General features: G+C 48.7%; 2 protein-coding genes across 2 annotated transcripts in view; one reads left to right on the forward strand and one right to left on the reverse strand.

Moving 5' to 3' along the window:
• Window positions 1-21,906, reverse strand: part of LOC137846905 (uncharacterized) — a 426,139-nt gene that overhangs the window by 192,366 nt on the left and 211,867 nt on the right. The window lies entirely within an intron of this gene.
• On the forward strand, window positions 19,608-20,543 carry LOC137846906 (olfactory receptor 14C36-like). Its single transcript, XM_068665013.1, has one exon. The coding sequence runs from the start codon at window positions 19,608-19,610 to the stop codon at window positions 20,541-20,543; it is 936 nt and encodes a 311-aa protein (XP_068521114.1).

Consider the following 21,906-nt stretch of genomic DNA (forward strand, 5'->3'; position numbering starts at 1 on the left):
AGTAATGACTTAGCTGCCCCAGTGTATAGGGTTTGATGGCAAGGTTTGGGGGGTGTTAGGGGTGCGGGGGTGGGAAACTGCAGTGGCAGCCCCCGTGAGGAAAACCCCGAAACCTCCCCGTGGTAGATAAGGGACAATTTCATCTGGCCCCAAAGGGGCCCACTGCTGCCCAGAGCCAAGCCATGAGCAATACAGTCTGTGCCTCTGTGAGAGCACATGCACAAAAACAAACAAACAAAGAAACAAACAAAAACCTGCTGCTCAACAGCAGTTGGGAGAGCGAGAAACCCCCCCCGCAGACACCAAAGTCAGTGCAGAAGGAGGGGGAGGAGGCGCTCCAGGCACTGGAGTCGAAGCCCCCCTGCGGCCGCTGGAGAGGCCCCTGGTGGAGCAGGTGGTTCCCCCTCCCAACCCCATCCCCGATGCTTGGGAAATTGAACAAACACCACAGCAAATATGCAAATATACCAAAACTTCTAGACTGTTACTTAGATAATGCCTACATCACCTTTCCCTGCTCATTCAATTTCAAACAGCTCTGTTAAATACTACATGCCACACCTTCAGCAACCCTTTTAACACTTCCTTTATCTTTCTCCAGCCCATACTTTTCTAATACCAGCACCAAAGGCTCAGTCAGAGTCCAACTTAATTCCATACTTTTTCCCTCCAAGATACTGAAACAACATATCAATCAATATACCATATTTCATCCCATTTTCCTTCTTTCCACAAAAACAACATTGACTGTAATATGGTGTTACAATTAATAGTTCCATTTAGGGGTCACTCCGCTCCATCCTCTAGTTTATAAAGTGGCCACCACTGATTACAATATTTGATAAGGGTTCTTTTACTTTCTGTACCCTCTCACCCCACTATATCCCTCCAATGTGTTAGTATACATCCTAGGGGGCTTTTCCTCAGGATTTCTTTGCTCTGAACTTTTCCTATTGTAATCTACAGTGGTTAATATTCCACCGTTTTCCTAGAAGCTCTTTACTAGTCAATCCCAATCCCTCCAAAATCCACAATATATAGATACACAAGTAAAATCAGACCACTGTAAATTAACTGCCTCTTGACAATTACACTGAGGACATTTAAACCTGATGAGCGGATAATATGCCTGGGCAAATTTTGTTCCCTTAGACATACACCTCAATGGCAGTTCTTATATTTACATATTCACATATTAACATATGTATAAAAGAACACTTTAACAAAAATGCCCGGGCTTTTGTATATACAATATGCAATGTACAGTTATTATTCCAGTTAGAATTATTCCTCAGCAGCTGCAACCATTATGCCAGTTGCCATTAAAGCTCGCTTTAATGAACATCCTCTGCATGTGTGCTTCCCTAAAGTATATATTCCTACACAGACATGCTTTCTTAGAACAACATCACACATTGCTTGCACCTCCCAATGACTCTTCTGATGTAAAACAGTTAATATTTGCCTCATTATCACTTTATTCAGCATTTCTCTCCCATCAGGGAGTATCGATTTTCCTTAAAATGATCCACATATTTGTAACATTAATACCTCCTTGGGAGGTTGTAATTGCTCCAAAATCTTTTTTAGAATTTACCCAAATAGATAGGTGGCCCTGTAAACCCCTGAGGTAAAATTGTCCATCTATATTGTTGCTTTCGCCCCCATTTCAGGGTCTTTCCAGTCAGAGGTGAATATACATGTATGTTTGCTCTCAGGGCCAGAGAGCACTCCATTAATAACACTGTTATTCCAGTCTAACAATTTACTATTTGAATGCCCAATTTAATCATCAAATCCCTTCCCAACAAGTTAATCCCTGCCTTGGATACATACAATAATTGCCCAGTGATCATTTTATCCCCTAGTCTCAGCTTGGTATTCCCCAAAAGTGGCACTGTTATCCCAGCCCCTTCTACGCCCATCACATTTAGGGTTTCATTAGTTAATTTAATCTCTGATACTTTACAAGTCAGTAATGACTTAGCTGCCCCAGTGTATTGGGTTTGATGGCAAGGTTCGGGGGGTGTGAGGGGTGTGGGGGTGGGAAACTGCAGTGGCAGCCCCTGTGAGAAAAACCCCGAAACCTCCCCGTGGTAGATAAGGGACAATTTCATCTGGCCCCAAAGGGGCCCACTGCTGCCCAGAGCCAAGCCATGAGCAATACAGTCTGTGCCTCTGTGAGAGCACATGCACAAAAACAAACAAACAAAGAAACAAACAAAAACCTGCTGCTCAACAGCAGTTGGGAGAGCGAGAAACCCCCCGCAGACACCAAAGTCAGTGCAGAAGGAGGGGGAGGAGGCGCTCCAGGCGCTGGAGCCGAAGCCCCCCTGCGGCCGCTGGAGAGGCCCCTGGTGGAGCAGGCTGTTCACCCCTCCCCGTTGCTTGGGAAACTGAACAAACACCACAGCAAATATGCAAATATACCAAAACTTCTAGACTGTTACTTAGATAATGCCTACATCACCTTTCCCTGCTCATTCAACTTCGAATACCTTTAACACTTTCAGCAACCCTTTTAACACTTCCTTTATCTTTCTCTAGCCTTTACTTTTCTAATGCCGTCATCAAAGGCTCAGTCAGGGGCCAACTTAATTCCGTACCTTTTCCCTCCAACATGCAGAAACAACATCAATATACAACATTTCATCCTGTTTTCCTTCTTTCCACAAAAACAACATTGACTGTAATATGGTGTTATAATTAATAGTTCCATTTAGGGGCCACTCTGCTCCATCCTCTAGTTTATAAAGTGGCCACCACTGATTACAATATTTGATAAGAGTTCTTTTACTCTCTGTACGCTCACAGAATCACAGAATTTCTACGTTGGAAGAGACCTCAAGATCATCGAGTCCAACCTCTGACCTAACGCTAACAGTCCCCACTAAACCATATCCCTAAGCTCTACATCTAAACGTCTTTTAAAGACTTCCAGAGATGGTGACTCCACCACCTCCCTGGGCAGCCTGTTCCAGTGTCTAACAACCCTTTCACTCTCACCCCACTATATCCCTCCAATGTGTTAGTATACATCCTAGGAGGCTTTTCCTCAGGATTTCTTTGCTTTGAACTTTTCCTATTGTAATCTACAGTGGTTAATATTCCACCGTTTTCCTAGAAGCTCTTTACTAGTCAATCCCAATCCCTCCAAAATCCACAATATATAGATACACAAGTAAAATCAGACCACTGTAAATTAACTGCCTGTAGACAATTACACTGGGAACATTTAAACCTGATGAGCCGATAATATGCCTGGGCAAATTTTGTTCCCTTAGACATACACCTCAATGGCTGTTCTTATATTTACATATTTACATATTAACATATGTATAAAAGAATAACAAAAATGCCCGGGCTTTTGTATATACAATATACAATGTACAGTTATTATTCCAGTTAGAATTATTCCTCAGCAGCTGGAAACATTATGCCAGTTGCCATTAAAGCTCGCTTACCCTCCTCCTGTCTTTCTTAAAATCTCGGACGTCCCCAGATTTAATGGGGACAGCCACATATTCCTAGTCACTGGTCCCTGAGCGCTAGAGTCAGAGTTGCTATCAGAGTCTCCCTGAGGTTGCAGATTAGGAAGCACGGGAGTCGGAGGGGCTGCAGGTGGTGGTGGTGAAATATAGGGAGACAGTGGGGCTGGGATCTCTAATTCTTGGTTTTTCTTGTGCCTCCCATCCCCTCCTTTTTCCTTTAGAGGATATAAATTGGCTCGAGTTTCCAAGCTGATCCACAAATGTGCATATTCACTTTCTTCCAAACTAAAAGGTTCCTTTGAGTTTACATAAATATTTAGGGCCTGGCAAACCCAATCTTCAAAGGACCCAAATACGGGCCAGTAAAGGTGGTCTCCTCGAATCTGTTTACCACCCCAAACTTCAACACAATAATGTATCATTTTTACTTTATTCCTTCCCCACCTAAAAGGGGAATCCTCCCAATTTTTAATCATTAATCCCGGGGTAACCTAACATCAGACGTTACCCCGCTCATGGGACCAGAAGGCTTACTCTTCTTCTGTCCCATCTTCTGGAGCGCCTTCACACACACACACACAAATCGCTTCCCCCTTTTCGTGGCCCAGTCCCTCACGGGATGTGGGAACCGCAACTACCAAGGGGTCCGCACTCGCTTCGTCCGCAATTGGACGTCTCACAACGCTACGCTCCAGGATACCCAACCCCAACCGAACGGATCACCGGCCTATACTTACTCACTCCAGAGTCTTTGTTCGGTCTTTGTGCACAAAGATTACTAGGGGTTTCCGGCTTTATTTGCTTGCTGCCGAATTTAGGGTTCATTGGTGAAGGATGTGAATGAAAGTAATCCTAGCAAAGGCCGCTGAAATCAGCGGGGCGCCCCCTCCGAAGGTCTTTCAATCAGATTGCCTTCATCCGAGTCACGGCACCAAATTTGTTATAAGTTGCCCCCTTAATTAATTTTCAGAGAGCATTGCATTAATAACAGGAAGGAATTTATTGAGTAAGCAACAGCAAGCAAAACAGCGCTGGGCGGCCAGGGAGTCTCGGCTCTGACAATGGCGCGCACCTCACCCCCGCCAGGGTCCCTTTTTATATCTTGGTAATTCTGGGATTACGCAGCACATCCTGGTACGTTCTGTGACTGCACGCACTGTTGCTAGGGGGTCGTCTCTGTCCCTCTGGTGCTCGTGAAGATGAAGGCCGTAGTCTTCCTCGGCGTTGTGGTTCAACTTCTTTTTTTTTTTTTTGGTCATGTTGGCCCAGCGTGAGCCAGGAAGGCAGGATGTTGATACACTAGTTTAGCAACTTATCAGGAGATGGTTACATGAGCTTTGCAGCAGGGTCTTTAAACAAAAGAGGCAACTGAGATGCGGAAGGAGAGAAGGGGAGGGGGTTCTCTTTTTTGTTACATTAAGCAAAAGAATTTTCATAGTGTCTAGCCACGCATTATACAGCTCCTTACTTCAGCAGGGAGTTTTCACAACTCCCGTTCCTCAAACAGAACTCCTTGTTTTTATAATACAAAAGACAATGAACAAACATTTATTGTGTATTACAGCCATGGTTACAGACAGGCAAAGCACTGTGCTGAGAGAAGTCTTGGTTGGTTTTGGTGATGCAGAAGGGCCAAGGCCTCACCCCAGCCACTGGAAGGGGAGATCCTGTACAATCACGTCTGGCTCAAGGCTCTTGCTGGGGTCTTTGGGCTGTGGTGGGCAGTGTGATTCCATGAGAAGAAGACTGGTATGTCACCTCTGAGCTGCTGCACAGGGTTGCAAGGAATCAATGAGGCCCCATTGTAATGAGGTTAACATCTCTCCTCATAAGCTCTAACCAAGGTTCTTCTCAAGGTTCTTAGCACCTTCCCTTTTTACCAGCACCCTCTGCCTTCTCCTCTGCAGGCTTTCCTATTCTGTCCCACACATTGCCCTATTTCCTTGAAGTCTGCAGACACCCATCTCTGTTCACCAGTTTACTCTCATCCCTTGCTTTCACACTTGTCTTGCCACCCCTCACCAGCTGTTCCTTGAAACACAAAGCCATGGTCTGATCAGAGGGTGACCTGTGGCACTACAGCACGACCCTTTGAGAGACGTCTTCCTCCTCAAGGCCGGCGCCAACCTCCACGGCACACTTTGTGGCAGTTTTTCTCTCTTGCTCTTTCCTACTACCAAAGGAAGCTCTATCAGGGTGGAAACCACTCCTGAAGTAGGCATCCCAACCCAGCAGGCTCCTTGCGGCCTCTCAGCCAACCAGACACAAGTCACCTTAGCAGCATCTTCCAAGCCAGGGGCCTGCTGCTGGCCTTGCAGCTTCTTGTGAAGACACAATCAAGCCTTGTGCTCCTGGGTGTGTAGGCAGAGGGGATCCCCCAGTCAGCATGCCAAGCAGGTGCCTTCTCCTGGCATAGCAGGACCACTACCAGATGTCAGCCCAAAGTGCAGCTCCCAGGGAGAAGTCAAGGCTGACCTGCCCCCTCCAGACACAAGTGACCTCCCAGTCCCTTTCTGTGACACGTTCCTGCTGCTGCCCTATCCACTGCAGAGACAGAAGTGTCCTCACAGTCCCTGCCACAGTCACATTCCTCCGGCTGGGGCAGGAGTGTGGAGGTGTTATCATGCTAGGCAACTAAACACCACAACCACTCTCTCACTCCCCCTCCTTAGATGAAAATGGGAAGAAGTAAAGTAAAGAACAACTCACGGATTGAGATATGAAAAACTTAATTAAAGGGGAAAAATAATCATTATTATTATTAATAGAGAAAGATTATTATGAACTAAATAATTTAACTAAAGGGAAAAAAACAGGGGAAAAGGGAGGGGGAAAGGGAAACACAAACAAACAAACAAACAAAACAAATAAAGCCTATATGGAAGTGCAGAGGAAAGAAATTGCTCTCTACTTCCCACAAATGTACTTCCCACACTTTTTTACCCACCCTCTGGGAGGGTTAGAGAGAGTCCTGATGCTGAGCGAGCACTTCTCAGCAGGAGACACAACACTGGTGTGATTCCACTGCTGTTCTAGCTTCACGTGCAGAGCACAGCACTGTATGGGCTGCTGCAGGGAAAGTTAACATCCCAGCCAGACCCAGTACAGTAACTTTGTATGGACTTTGCTGTCCATACAAAGTCCTTAAAGCCCTCCTCAGAGCTTTTAACCAATATTTTTGGTTAGTCCAGCTGGCATCCTGTTACAAGTGGTGTCCCCCAAGGATTGGTACTGGGATCTATCTTGTTTAAGGTCTTTATTGATTACCTAGATGAGGGGATTGAGTGTACCCTCAGTAAGTCTGCAGATGACACCCAGTTGGGAGGTAGTGTTGATCTGCCTGAGGATCTGTAGGTGGCCCTTCAGAGGGACCTGGATAGGCTGGATTGCTTGGTTGAAGTGAATGGGATGAGGTTCAACAACACCAAGTGCAGGGTCCTGCACTTTGGCCACAATAACTCCATGCAGTGCTATAGGCTTGGGGCAGAGTGGCTAGAAGACTGTGAAGAGGAAAAGGACCTGCGAGTGTTGATGGATGCTCGGCTGAACATGAGCCAGCCGTGTGCCCAGGTGGCCAAGAAGGCCAAGGGCATCCTGGCCTGTATTAGAAATAGTGCAGCCAGCAGGAGCAGGGAGGTGATCGTCCTCCTGTACTCGGCTTTTGTGAGGTCACACCTCAAGCACTGTGTTCAGGTTTGGACCCTTGTTACAAGAAGGACATTGAGGTCCTGGAACGTGTCCAGAGAAGGGAAACCAAACTGTTGAATGGTATGGATCACAGGTCTTATGAGGAGTGGCTGGGATTGTTTAGTCTGGAGAAGAAGAGGCTCAGGGGAGACCTCATTGCACTCTACAGCTTCCTGAAGGGAGGTTGATGTAAGGCAGGGGACAACCTCTTCTCTCAGATAACTAATGATAGGACTCGAGGAAATGGCCACAAGTTGTGCCTGGGGATGTTTAGATTAGGTATCACAAAAAACTTTTTCTCTCAAAGAGTAGTGGGGATCTGGAATCGTCTGCTCAGGGAGGTGGCAGAGTCACCGACCCTCAGTGTTCAAGAAGCACCAGAATATGGTGCTAAGAGATAAGGCTTAGTAGCTTAGTGGGTAATATTAGTGATAGGACGGTTGGGCTAAATGGTCTTGTAGGTCCTTTCCAAATTTGTGTTTTTATGATTTCTATGACTCTATGGTAGGGCAAGGGGAATGGTTTTAAGCTTCAAGAGGGTAGATTTAGAGTAAAGAGTCAGATGAAATTCTTGACTTGGAGGTGAGGCACTGGCACTTGTGCTGTAGGTCCAGAGGTCACCCAGAGGGAGTTTGGATCAGCCCATGCCCTTGTGTTTGAAGGAACGGCTGTCGAGAGTGGAGAGGCAGCAGTGAAATCATGGGAACAACAGCATGAGAACAAGGATGGGGGAAGAAATGTGTCTGTCTGCAGCCTTCAGGGAAGTGTGAGACAGCACAGGAAAGCGTGCAGAGGAGAAGGCTCTGACAAGAATGGAAGGCTGAGCAGCACTGACAACTTTTTCCCCTTGGCCATGGCTTATAAGGAGACGTCTTTTACTTATGGCATTGGGGCCATGTATTCTCCTTTCAACCCTTCACAAACACTGGAAGGTGTCATACAATTGTCCTTCACATGATATTGTGGGCATCACCCCCTACCCCACAGACACCAGAAAGAGTGAGACATGGGGATGCTGGGGGTGCAGGATCTCCCCTCCCAGTGGCTGGGGTCAGGCCTTGGCCCTTCTGATTCACCAAAATTAACAGTGATTTTCTCAGCACAGTGCCTTTGCCTCTCTGTAATCATGGCTTCCAGTTATCTGCCCTAGCAATTCCCACAGGAGGCTTTGTGAGTAATCGAATAAAATAGTGTCGTGGTTTAACCCGGCCGGCAGCTAAACACCACGCAGCCGTTCGCTCACCCTCCCCCCTCCCTCTCTGGGACGGGGGAGAGAAATGGAAAGTGAAGCCCGTGAGTTGAGATAAAGACAGTTTAATAAGACAGGAAAATAATAATAATAATAAAATAATAATAAAATAATAACAATAATAATACAATGGTGATAATAGGAAAGTAATAATAGTATGTACAAACAAGTGATGCACAATGCAATTGCTCACCACTCGCTGACCGATGCCCAGCCTAACCCCGAGCAGTCCGGCCCCCACCCCCCAGCTAGCCACCCCTATATATTGTTTAGCATGACGTCAGATGGTATGGAATACCCCTTTGGCTAGTTTGGGTCACCTGTCCTGGGTCTGTCCCCTCCCAGCTCTTACTGCACCCCCAGCCTGCCCGTTGGCAGGACAGAGCAAAAGGCTGAGATGTCCTTGGCTTAGTATAAGCACTGCTCTGCAACAATTAAAGCATCGGGGTGTTATCAGCACTCTTCTCATCCTAAGCCAAAACACAGCATTCCACCAGCTACTAGGAAGAAAATTAATTCTGTGCTAACTGAAACCAGGACATCTATCCACCCCTTATTCCATACCATTTATGTCATGCTCAGGTTACACTCTTTTCCATACATTCTAATTAGTCACCTATAGTAATCATGGTAGTGATAACATACAGTATAATATACTATTTAACATGGTACAATTCAGTTCATGGGCTATTCTCACCCAGTATTAAATCTCCTTGAGGTACACACCGGACCTCTCCGTTCTTTTGCATCACCCACCAAGTGTATCCAGGTCCCTGAGCGAAAACAATTCCACGAATAGGTTTGCCTTTTCCTGAGGCAGGAGTAGCCCGGACTGTTTTACCCAGCATATTTTTTACATGCACTACAGGAACTTTATCCCCATCTACAGTACGTAACAGGTTTGATTGGGCAGGTCCAGCTCGGTTGGTAGATCCCCTAGTATTGACTAACCAGGTAGCCTTTGCCAAATGCGTATCCCAGTTTTTGAACGTCCCAGCGCCCATTGCTTTCAAGGTAGTCTTTAACAGGCCATTGTATCGTTCAACTTTCCCGGAGGCTGGTGCATGATAGGGGATGTGATACACCCATTCAATACCATGTTCTTTGGCCCAAGTGTCTATAAGGTTGTTTCGGAAGTGAGTCCCATTGTCTGATTCTATTCTTTCTGGGGTGCCATGTCGCCATAGGACTTGCTTTTCAAGGCCCAGGATGGTGTTCCGGGCGGTGGCATGAGGCACAGGATATGTTTCCAGCCATCCGGTGGTTGCTTCCACCATTGTAAGTACGTGGCGCTTGCCATTGCGAGTTAGAGGGAATGTGATGTAATCAATCTGCCAGGCCTCTCCATATTTATATTTCAGCCATCGTCCTCCATACCAAAGAGGCTTTGACCGTTTGGCTTGCTTGATTGCAGCACATGTTTCACAGTCATGAATAACCTGTGCTATAGCGTCCATGGTCAAGTCCACCCCTCGATCACGAGCCCATCTGTATGTTGCGTCTCTACCTTGATGGCCTGAGGTGTCATGGGCCCATCGGGCTATAAATAATTCACCTTTATGCTGCCAATCCAAGTCCACCTGAGCTACTTCAATCTTAGCAGCCTGATCCACCTGCTGGTTGTTTTGATGTTCTTCAGTAGCCCGATTCTTGGGCACATGAGCATCTACGTGGCGTACTTTCACAGCCAGGTTCTCTACCCGAGCAGCAATATCTTGCCACAATGCAGCAGCCCAGATGGGTTTGCCCCTACGCTGCCAGTTGTTTTGTTTCCATTGCTGTAACCATCCCCACAGGGCATTTGCTACCATCCATGAATCGGTGTAGAGATAGAGAACTGGCCATTTTTCTCGTTCAGCAATGTCTAAAGCCAGCTGAATGGCCTTCACTTCTGCAAACTGACTCGATTCACCTTCTCCCTCAGCAGCTTCTGCAACTCGTCGCATAGGACTCCATACAGCAGCCTTCCATCTCCGATGCTTCCCCACAATACGACAGGACCCATCAGTGAACAGGGCATATTTCTTTTCATTCTCTGGCAACTGGTTGTACAGTGGGGCTTCTTCAGCACGACCCACCTCCTCCTCTGATGATATCCCAAAGTATTTGCCTTCTGGCCAGTCCATGATCACTTCCAATATTCCTGGGCGACTGGGGTTTCCTATTCGAGCCCGCTGAGTAATCAGTGCAACCCACTTGCTCCATGTAGCATCAGTTGCATGATGCGTAGAGGGGACCCTTCCCTTGAACATCCAGCCTAGTACCGGCAATCGGGGTGCTAGGAGGAGCTGCGCTTCAGTACCGACCACCTCCGAAGCAGATCGAACTCCTTCATATGCTGCCAATATCTCCTTTTCAGTTGGAGTATAGCGGGCCTCAGATCCTCTGTATCCCCGACTCCAAAACCCCAGGGGCCGACCTCGAGTTTCCCCAGGTTCTTTCTGCCAGAGGCTCCAGGTGGGGCCGTTCTCCCCGGCTGCAGTGTAGAGCACATTCTTTACATCTGGTCCTGTTCGAACTGGCCCAAGGGCTACTGCATGGACTATTTCCTGCTTGATTTGTTCAAAGGCTTGTCGTTGTTCAGGGCCCCATTCAAACTCATTCTTCTTACGGGTTACTTGGTAGAGCAGGTTTACAATCAGACTGTAATTTGGGATGTGCATTCTCCAAAACCCCACAACACCTAGGAAAGTCTGTGTTTCTTTTTTGTTAGTTGGTGGAGACATAGCTGTTATTTTGTTGATCACATCCATTGGGATTTGACGACGTCCATCTTGCCATTTTATCCCTAAAAACTGGATCTCTCGTGCAGGTCCTTTGACTTTATTCTGTTTTATGGCAAAACCGGCTTTCAGAAGGATTTGGACTATTTTCTTCCCTTTCTCGAAAACTTCCTCTGCTGTGTCACCCCACACAATAATGTCATCGATGTACTGCAGGTGTTCAGGAGCTTCCCCCTGCTCTAGCGCAGACTGGATCAGCCCATGGCAAATGGTAGGGCTGTGTTTCCACCCCTGAGGCAGCCTATTCCAAGTATATTGGACTCCCCTCCAAGTGAAGGCAAATTGTGGCCTGCACTCTGCTGCTAGAGGGATGGAGAAAAATGCATTAGCGATATCAATTGTGGCGTACCACTTGGCTGCCCTCGATTCAAGTTCATACTGAAGTTCCAGCATGTCCGGCACTGCAGCACTCAGTGGTGGGGTGACTTCGTTCAGGCCACGATAGTCCACTGTTAGTCTCCACTCGCCATTAGACTTTCGCACTGGCCATATGGGGCTATTGAAAGGTGAATGGGTCTTGCTGATCACTCGTTGGCTCTCCAATTGACGAATTAGCTTATGGATGGGAATCAGGGAGTCTCGGTTAGTGCGATATTGCCGCCGGTGCACAGTTGTGGTGGCGATTGGCACTTGCTGTTCTTCGACCCTCAGCAACCCCACAACAGAGGGGTCCTCTGAGAGACCAGGCAAGGTAGATAATTGTTTAATGCCCTCTGTCTCTAAGGCAGCTATACCAAAAGCCCACCGGAACCCTTTTGGGTCCTTGCAATATCCTCTTCTAAGATAGTCTATGCCAAGGATACATGGAGCATCCGGGCCAGTCACAATACGGTGCTTTTCCCACTCATTCCCAGTCAGACTCACTTCAGCCTCCAATACAGTCAACTGCTGAGATCCTCCTGTCACTCCACAAATATAGATGGGCTCTGGTCCTTTATAGCTCGATGGCATTATAGTACATTGTGCACCGGTGTCTACTAAAGCCTTATACTTCTGTGCGCGTGATGTGCCAGGCCATCGAATCCACACAGTCCAATAAACTCGATTGTCCCTTTCCTCCCCCTGGCTGGAGGCAGGGCCCCCCTAATCCTGGTCAGAATCTTCTTCGTTTCTGTGTTTGAAGGATTGTCTGCTGGAAGTTGGAGCAGCAAACTTTTCGGAGAATCCTTTTTTCCTGATTGTTTTCTTTTGCAACTCATGTACCCGTGCCTCTAGGGTCGCGGTAGATTTTCCATCCCATTTTCTCATGTCCTCTCCATGGTCTCGTAAGTAAAACCACAGGGTGGCACGGGGTGAGTACCCACCATATCGTCTTCCTTGTGTGGGTGAACGCCTACCCCTGACAGCTGAGACACTGCTTTGTACAGGTGCGGAGGAGAATAATCTCTCTTCAAGTTGGTGAACCTTTTCAGAAAGTTTCTCCCAAGTGTTCTCTTTTGGTCGGTGGGCACTGGTTGGTTCAGGTGGGGAGGACAATAGATTCTCTTCAAGTTGGTGAACCTTTTCAGAAAGTTTCTCCACAGCTGAGACGCAGGCCTGTAAGGAAGAGGAGAGACTTTCTTCGTACTGCCGGAGTTGTTTAGCCGCTTCATCCACTGTGGGTTCCTCATCCTCTTTCCAGGCCATTATTGCCAATGAGCTGGCATATGATGATGGTGCACTCCGTACAAACTTCCGCCACATGGGTCGTGTACACTTGACTTCATCTGGATCTTTGGATGTTTGTCTGAGGTCTGGATCCTCATAAATCACTTCCCGTACGGCTAATTCCCTCAGGTACTGGATTCCCTTCTCCATAGTGGTCCACTTGCCTGGTAGACATAGAAGTTCTTCCTTGAAGGGATACCTTTCCCTCACAGCTGAGAGGAGACGCCTCCAGAGGCTGGTGGATTGTGCTCCATCTGCAATTGCTTTGTCAATGCCGGCGTCTCGAGCAAGGGATCCCAACCGTCTGGCTTCCCTGCCGTCTAATTCCACACAATTGGCTCCAGAGTCCCAGCACCGGAGCAGCCAGGTGACAAGCTGCTCACCTATACAGCGACCAAAATCTTTTCGCACATCTCGTAGCTCGCGCTCGTTTAGGCTTCGGGTAGTTACTGTTGCTTTTTCGGCATCCTCATCTTCCTCCTCCTGAATCCTTGATGGCCCAGCGTCGTCATCATCTTCGTCATCTCTATACTTAGTTTTGGCAGAAGCCTTACCTGGATTGGCAGAAGACTCTCTGCGTTCTAAACGACTTGAATTTCTATACCATATTTTCACCTTCTCTACAGGGGCAGCTTGCACTGCTACTGCTCGTTTCTCTGACTTTGTTACAGGGTCTGCCACAGGGGTTGGAATGCCCTCTGCAGGGTCAACTTGCACTGCTACAGCTCGTTTCTCTGACCCCGTTACAGGGATTGGAATACCCTCTGCAGGATCAACTTGCACTGCTACAGCTCGTTTCTCTGACCCCGTTACAGGGATTGGAATACCCTCTGCAGGGTCAACTTGCACTGCTACAGCTCGTTTCTCTGACACGGCCACAGGAGCTGGAGCGGCTGCAGGAGCTGGAGCAGTTGCAGGGACCGGAGCTGTAGCGGCTACAGGAGCTGGAGCTGGAGCTGGAGCAGCTTCAGGAGCTGGGACTGGAGCAGTTGCAGGAACTGGGACTGGAGTAGCGGCCGGAGCTGGAACTGGAGCGACTGCAGGAACTGGGACTGGAGCGGCTGCAGGAGCTGGAGCTGGGGCAGCTGCAGGAGCTGGAACTGGAGCGGCTGCAGGAGCTGTAACTGGAGCGGCTGCAGGAGCTGGAGCTGGAGCGGCTGCAGGAGCTGGAGCTGGAGCGGCTGCAGGAGCTGGAACTGGAGCGGCTGCAGGAGCTAGAGCTGGAGTGGCTGCAGGAGCTGGAACTGGAGCGGCTGCAGGAGCTGGAGCTGGAGTGGCTGCAGGAACCGGATCTGGAGCGGCTGCAGGAACCGGATCTGGAGCGGCTGCCGAGTCCACCGTAGGGGTCACAGTGGCCGTTGGATCTGTCACAGGGCTTGGAGTGGCCGCAGGGTCTGTCACTAAGTTGATAGCAGTATCAATGGCAGCTCGATAGGCATGAGCCAGGCCCCAGCACGTTACAATGATTTGTGTTACTTTAGAACTGCCAGAATCATGACACCTTTTTTTCAAGCATTCTGCCAGTTTTTGAGGATTTTGCCATTGTTCAGGGGTGAATTTCCAACACACTGGGGGTGCCAACTGCTCTAGATGCCTGCCCATATCCACCCATACTCCCTGCCACCCACAACTATCCTGCCTCCGGGCAGATCTCCGGATGAGCTTCATAAGTAGTTGTTTAACTTTAAGCAGAATCTGAAGTGCATTCATGAGGCAGAACAACAAGACTATGGTATTCTGAGTATTCCAGAAATATTCAATATCTTGGAGAGCTATTGTGACAAGCTCAGGGGATAACAGGGTGGTGAAGGAGGAAGGCAGAGTGACCCAGGAGGATACAGGGGTGGTGAAGGAGAAAGGGAGAGTAATCAAGTAAGGAAAAATATCCTCCCCTTTCCCCTCCACAGATTGACTCCCTAATGGAAAAAAACAATAGGTATAATTGCTAATAGTTTCCAAGATACAGTTTCCAAAGTACAGAGTCGACGATGTTACTGAATACAAATAACAAGTTAGAGTCATGACCACATATTTCATCGTCTCATAAGCCATTGCTACAACACACAGCACCATAATGATCTGAAACCAGGGCCCGGAGAGGATAAACAACACGACAGAGAGCAAATACGGAAAATAATGTACTATAATACTCAATTTGGAAAACAGGCGCAGCAGAGTTGAGATTAAAGCAATCAGCATTATGACAAGTGACTATTAAGCAGGTCTAATCCTTACACCAATTTTAGTTTAACACACTCTGGTCAGATCTGCCGTTATCTCAACCTTTCGGGCCCCACGTTGGGCGCCAAAAAGACTGTCGTGGTTTAACCCGGCCGGCAGCTAAACAACACGCAGCCATTCGCTCACCCTCCCCCCTCCCTCTCTGGGACGGGGGAGAGAAATGGAAAGTGAAGCCCGTGAGTTGAGATAAAGACAGTTTAATAAGACAGGAAAATAATAATAATAATAAAATAATAATAAAATAATAACAATAATAATACAATGGTGATAATAGGAAAGTAATAATAGTATGTACAAACAAGTGATGCACAATGCAATTGCTCACCACTCGCTGACCGATGCCCAGCCTAACCCCGAGCAGTCCGGCCCCCACCCCCCAGCTAGCCACCCCTATATATTGTTTAGCATGACGTCAGATGGTATGGAATACCCCTTTGGCTAGTTTGGGTCACCTGTCCTGGGTCTGTCCCCTCCCAGCTCTTACTGCACCCCCAGCCTGCCCGTTGGCAGGACAGAGCAAAAGGCTGAGATGTCCTTGGCTTAGTATAAGCACTGCTCTGCAACAATTAAAGCATCGGGGTGTTATCAGCACTCTTCTCATCCTAAGCCAAAACACAGCATTCCACCAGCTACTAGGAAGAAAATTAATTCTGTGCTAACTGAAACCAGGACAAATAGCCAACAGAGTATTGAGTATTCTAATACTACAGAATAGTGTAGCCCACAGAGGTGAGACAAGTACTCTGATATAATGACAGGCATCAGAAAGCTGATCCCAGTTAGATGACTGATATGGGGAGGTCAGGAGTAGCCTGGCCAGGAGAGATGTGAGATTTGGGGAAGGGAAGAAGAAGGGAAGAGGAGCTCGGAAGCTTACCTTTGTAGAGATAAGAGGGTTCATGCAATATTGATGCTGCTGTAACACTGACTTCAGTCTTGTTACGCCTTTAAACAATAACAATAATCCCCAACCTAAACGTTAGTCCAACATGCTGACAGGAATCCACTATTGTAAAGCAGAACTCAAAATATCACCTCAAGATAAACTCAGCGCAGAGCCCCTATCCCTTACATTTCCTCTCTTGCTCACCCTAATCCCTGCCCTTAACACTAACATTAAATGCTCTATTTATCCCAAGACTTCTTCCCAGACCTAAACAAAACCCTAAGCCATAATGCTTGCCCATACCCTAACCACACACCTGACACCACAAACAGAACAGCAAACCTTCCAACTAAAACTTTGTTTACTCTCTAAACCAGAAAGGTAAGCCCCAGTCCATAGAGGACAAGAGAGAGGTGAGCTCTGCCTCAGGATCTCCTGCCCCAGCAGCAGGAATGTGACTGTGGCAGGGACTGTGAGGTCACTTCTGTCTCTGCCCTTGATAGGGCAGCAGCAGGAACGTGTCACAGAAAGGGACTGTGAGGCCACTTGTGTCTGGAGGGGGCAAGTCAGCCTTGGCTCCTCCCTGGGTTCTGCACTTTTGGGCTGACATCTGGCAGTGGCCCTGCTAGGCCAGCAGAAGGCACCTGCTTGGTATGCTGACTGGGGGATCCCCTCTGCCTCCACACCCAGGAGGACCCAGGCAGAAAGAAGGCCCCAACATGGGTTGTCCTGGCCCTTCTGCTTGAGTCCATGACTGCACAGCAGCAGGCACAAGGCTTGGCTGTGTCTAGCCAAGAAGCTGCAAGGCCAGCAGCAGGCCCCTGGCTTGGAAGCTGCTGCTGAGGTGACTTGTGTCTGGTTGGCTGAGAGGCCGCAAGGAGCCTGCTGGGTTGGGATGCCTACTTCAGGAGTGGTTTCCACCCTGATGGAGCTTTCTGTGGTAGTAGGAAAGAGCAAGAGAGAAAAACTTGCCACAAAGTGTGCCCTGGCACTGGCACTGGCCTTGAGGAAGAAGAAATGTCCAGCGGAACAACTGGTCTTGCTGATCTAGTCAGAGGCAAAGAAGGCATTAAGTACCTCATCCTTTACGTTATCTTGAGATCTTTGCCAGATTTCCCACATATCTAATAAAGGATGATGGTTCTCCTTAACCCTCCTTTATTTATAGTATTTTTATAAACGGTTTTTCATTGTCTTTGAGAGTCACAGACAGATTGAGCTCCAGCTCAGCTTTGGCCCTTCTCATTTTGACCTGCACAGCCCCATAACTTTCAGGACACAGCTCCAGACAAACTGACAGCATGAATGAGAAGGAAGCACAGAAGAGGTGGAACCTGGCAGCTTTCCATTCTCTTCTGTGACTCTGTGCTGCAATTCCATTCAACTGGTTACTCCTGTGTTATCCAAACTTTCCTGCAACTCCTGATGCTGCTGTCTTGTCAGAGATAGCACAATCACATGCAAAGTTTGAACTGTCTGCTTGCAGACATGAAGAGCTGACAGAATGGAGCATCAGTGTGGGGCAACCTTGAGAAACTGCAGGATTTTGCCTACAGAAACCTCTTGGCATTTACAAGGAGAAGAGCCCAGTCCTGAAACAGAGGAAGAGGAACCCCACACGTGAGGGCAGAATAGGACCCTGCCGAGTGAGCAGAGCCCAGCAGGAGGAGGCCCTGGGCACCACGAGGGATGTCATAAGAGCAGTGGTGCCTGCTCAACAGGAACCAGGCCAGCTTCCTACAGAGCTGCCTTACGAGGAGCATGGCCACCAAGAAGATCTGAGTTATCAGACTCAGCTTAGGTCTGCTGTGACACCACATGGACAAGTCTCTACAACTAACCACTAAAGAGGTACAGGTCTGGGATTCTCTAGGCCATCTTGGTTTGGAGAGGAGCAAGGGCTATGACAATGTTCAAAGTCCTAGCAGGACCCAGGTCTTTCTCTCCATGGCTATGGCTGTTGTCTCTGCCAGTGACACCCATGAGGAGACAGCTTATCGTTAAAGCACCAGGGCCTCATTGCTTCCTTGCCCCCTCCAATGAAGCAGGCAGGGCTCAAGACATTCTCCTGTTCTTGGCCATGCACATCCCCATCTCCTACTGCCCCACAAAGAGCCCTGAGCAACCTGTCAAGGGAAGGGATCCCCCTTCCCAGGCACTTGAGTTCAAGACCTGACCCTTTTGCTTGGTGACACACATCCAGTTTTCCTACACATCAGTGTCACCTTCACATTGCCTTTGTCTCCTTGTCCTCACTGTCTCCAGGGTTCTGCTCTAACGAGCTCCAAGGGAGGCTGTGTCAGTGCTGGCCCTCAGGGGGACACTGCAGGAAACTTGCCTCTGACTTGGACTTCTGGAGAGATGTCTTCACTTGTCTCTGAGTGCCTGAGGTTTGTGGGCTCATCAGCCAAGCCCCCAGAGGGGTGATTTCAGTGCCTTGGGCTGGTGCTGTGCTGCTGAGCTGGGCCGGGCTAATGGGACATGAGAAAACACTTTTTAAAAAGTCCCATGAAGCAGAGAGACAGCTGTGCCCAGGAGCAGCTCCTCTGCACAGCGCAGCAGGAAAGAGACACAGAGGCAGAGACACAGAGAGATGAAACGGGAACGGGGGCTGAAGGCAGTTGTGAGTGAGAGGATGCTGAGAGCTGCCTGCTGGAGAAACCTGCACAGCCCTTGACAAGGTAAGGGTCTGGCTGCAGGGCTGTGCAGCTGCAGATCCTGGAAGGGTCTCCTGCTGGGTCTTGTTTCTGGGAAGGCAGTGGGCAATACAGTAGGCTTTGAGAGTCCTGCTTGGTTGCACTGTCAGGTGAGAAATTCTGGCAGAAGCCCCTTGGAGTGTTGTAACCTAGCTGCCCTTTTTAGCCAAGAGCTGGGTGTCTAAGTCTCCTCCAGACACTGCAGGGGATGCAGATTAGATATTGGTGCGCTGCAGATTGCTAATATCCAGCTCTGTCCATGGGACATTGTCCTGGGCTGCACGCTTCTCTCCCGCAGGTTGCAGCTCTCTGCTGGCATCCTTGTGTTATCCAGGTACCTCAAGGAGAAGACCCCTCTGTATAAAACCATGTCTGTGCTGCTGGATGGCTGTCTGTGGGCAGCTGGTGTGAGGCCTCTGCAGTCTTTGCGAAGAAGGAAAAGCTGAGATCCTGCTCATGCACCTGGGGATAAGGTGAGGATTCTGTCCGTCTGCAGTGGGGTTGGGGCTTCTTTGCTTTAAGCTATCTCTACTTCTTTGGAAACACAAGAGTGTGATTGTTCTACTAAGCATAACAAAATCTGAGTCGCTCTACAGTGTGTTTGGAGGTGTTTTTTGCAACAACCCTGCAAAGTTCATGGATCTTGTAAGTGGACTGAACTTGAGTTTCCCCCTTGTTCCTGCTTTCTGACTGCTTCACAGAAGGAAGGACACCTCTAAAGTCCCCAGCAATCCATGCTTGCAGTGCCAGTCTCACCCAGCATCAGCTGGGACTGAAGCGATAGAGCTGCAGAAAGCTCCTTTTGCAAAGAGAGGGGCTTCAGATGAGAGTGCTCTAAGGCTTGCAGTAGGTTTTCCTCAGAGAATTGTCTTCTAAACTTTTTCTGCCTTCTCCTTCTCTACAGACAACAGTGCTCAATGTCAGAAAATGCCCAATGTCAGCTCTGTGAGTGAGTTCCTCCTGCTGGCATTCGCAGACACACGCGAGCTGCAGCTCCTGCACTTCGCGCTCTTCCTGGGCATCTACCTGGCTGCCCTCCTGGGCAACGGCCTCATCCTCAGCGCCGTAGCCTGCCACCACCACCTCCACACCCCCATGTACTTCTTCCTCCTCAACCTCGCCCTCCTCGACCTGGGCTGCATCTCCACCACTCTGCCCAAAGCCATGGCCAATGCCCTCTGGGACACCAGGGCCATCTCCTATCAAGGATGTGCTGCACAGGTCTTTCTCTTTGTCTTCTTTATCACAGCAGAGTATTCCCTTCTCACAGTCATGGCCTATGACCGCTATGTTGCCATCTGCAAGCCCCTGCACTACGGGAGCCTCCTGGGCAGCAGAGCTTGTGCCCAGATGGCAGCAGCTGCCTGGGGCAGTGGCTTTCTCAATGCTGCCCTGCACACGGCCACTACATTTTCCCTGCCCCTCTGCCAAGGCAATGCTGTGGACCAGTTCTTCTGTGAAATCCCCCACATCCTCAAGCTCTCCTGCTCAGATGCCTACCTCAGGGAAGTTGGATTTATTGCATTTAGCTTTTGTTTAGTTGTTGGTTGCTTTGTTTTTATTGTGGTGTCCTATGTGCAGATCTTCAGGGCAGTGATGAGGATGCCTTCTGAGCAGGGTCGGCACAAAGCCTTTTCCATGTGCCTCCCTCACCTGGCCGTGGTCTCTCTGTTTATCAGCACTATCATGTTTGCCTACCTGAAGCCCCCCTCCATCTCCTCCCCATACCTGGACCTTGCAGTATCTTTTCTCTACTCCATGTTACCTCCAGCAGTGAACCCCCTCATTTACAGCATGAGGAACCAGGAACTCAAGGATGCACTGAGGAATTCGTTTGAATACATATTTCTTAAGAAACTATAATGTGCCTTTACATTCCGAGTTTATCTCAGAAACAGATAGGAAAGTAATTTGGTATTATTTTTCTTGATAAATATGTTCTCCAAGTTGTGGTGTGGATTTAATTAATGTCATTGTTAGCCTCCTACCTGTTCATTTATCTCTTTTCCTATTTATCTAATGTATATCGAAAGCCAGGCTTTCTGTGTAGCTATAGACAATAAAGAAGCGAGCAGAAATTCATAGGTCTCAGCTGCAGATTATTTCCATCTCCTGTGAACTAGCAAAGACCATATTAAAAAAAAAAATAGCAAAACTATTTGTGACAGTGATGCTTGACCACTTCCTTGAAACAGGGCCTCAATAGACACAGCTGATTTTCAGGAGGACAGACGTTTTCATAACAGGAGCTCACCTCTCCCCTCTCCTTCCATTTTCCACCTTTTATTGTTGAGTGTGACATCATATGGTATGGAATATCCCTGTGGCTGCTGTGGCTGGTTTAGGTTAGCTGCCCTGGTGATGTCCCCTCCCTCTCTCTTGTGCACCCACAGCCTGCTGGCTCTTTGGGGAGGGAGGATTAGAGGGATTCCTGATGCTATGACAGTACTGCTCAGCAGAAGACAAAACACAACCGTGATACCAGTGCTGTTCTAGCTACTCAAGCAGAGCACAGCACTGGGTGGGCTTCTACTGGAAAAGGTAACTCCATCCCAGCCAGACCCAGTACAGTCACATATTGAAAACACAGCACCACAGGGACTGCTCTGCAGAGAATTACTTCGTCACAGTCAGAGCCAGTGCAGGGCCACACACTGGACAAGAAGGCTCCCTCTGAGCTCTGTGGGGAGTCAGGAAGGTCCTAATAAGCAGCAGGACGATTGAGGAAGCCCAAGGCCCTTCTGAAGGTTGGCTTATTCCCACTTGGGAGGCAGTGCTGGGCAGTGGGAAAGGCTATGAGAAAGACTTGTGTGAAGACCGTGAGAAACAAGGAAATGTCACTGCCATTGCCCCAGGGCTGCAAAAAATCACTCACCGGACTTCTTTCCTGGGGCCGTGTGAGCCCAGGAGACAGCAGTGAATGGAGCCCACAGAGCGTGAGCCTGTCTGAGGTGGACTGACCAGAGCTCAAGTGCTCAGTCTGGTGTGAGCAGGCAGAGGAGAGCTCTGCAGCCCCAACGCATGCAGCAGCCCCAGCAAAGGAGCCCGGCCAGTGATTCCTTCCAGCCCTGGGGCAATGGCAGTGACCCCATGAGCTGGGTCTGCCTCCCAGCCTGCCCAGCATGGCCCTGCAGAGTGTCCCCATGCCCCAGGCACCACAGCCCCCTCGCTCTGCAGAGCAGCACCGCCAGATGGGGCTGGGGCTGGGGCAGGGGCTGGGGCAGGG

The sequence above is a fragment of the Anas acuta genome, chromosome W (assembly GCF_963932015.1).
Source record: "Anas acuta chromosome W, bAnaAcu1.1, whole genome shotgun sequence".
Classification (NCBI taxonomy): domain Eukaryota; kingdom Metazoa; phylum Chordata; class Aves; order Anseriformes; family Anatidae; genus Anas; species Anas acuta.

Coding starts and splice junctions, on each gene's coding strand:
- LOC137846906 (XM_068665013.1), top strand. CDS start 19,608: ATGCCCAATGTCAGCTCTGTGAGTGAGTTCCTCCTGCTGGCATTCGCA.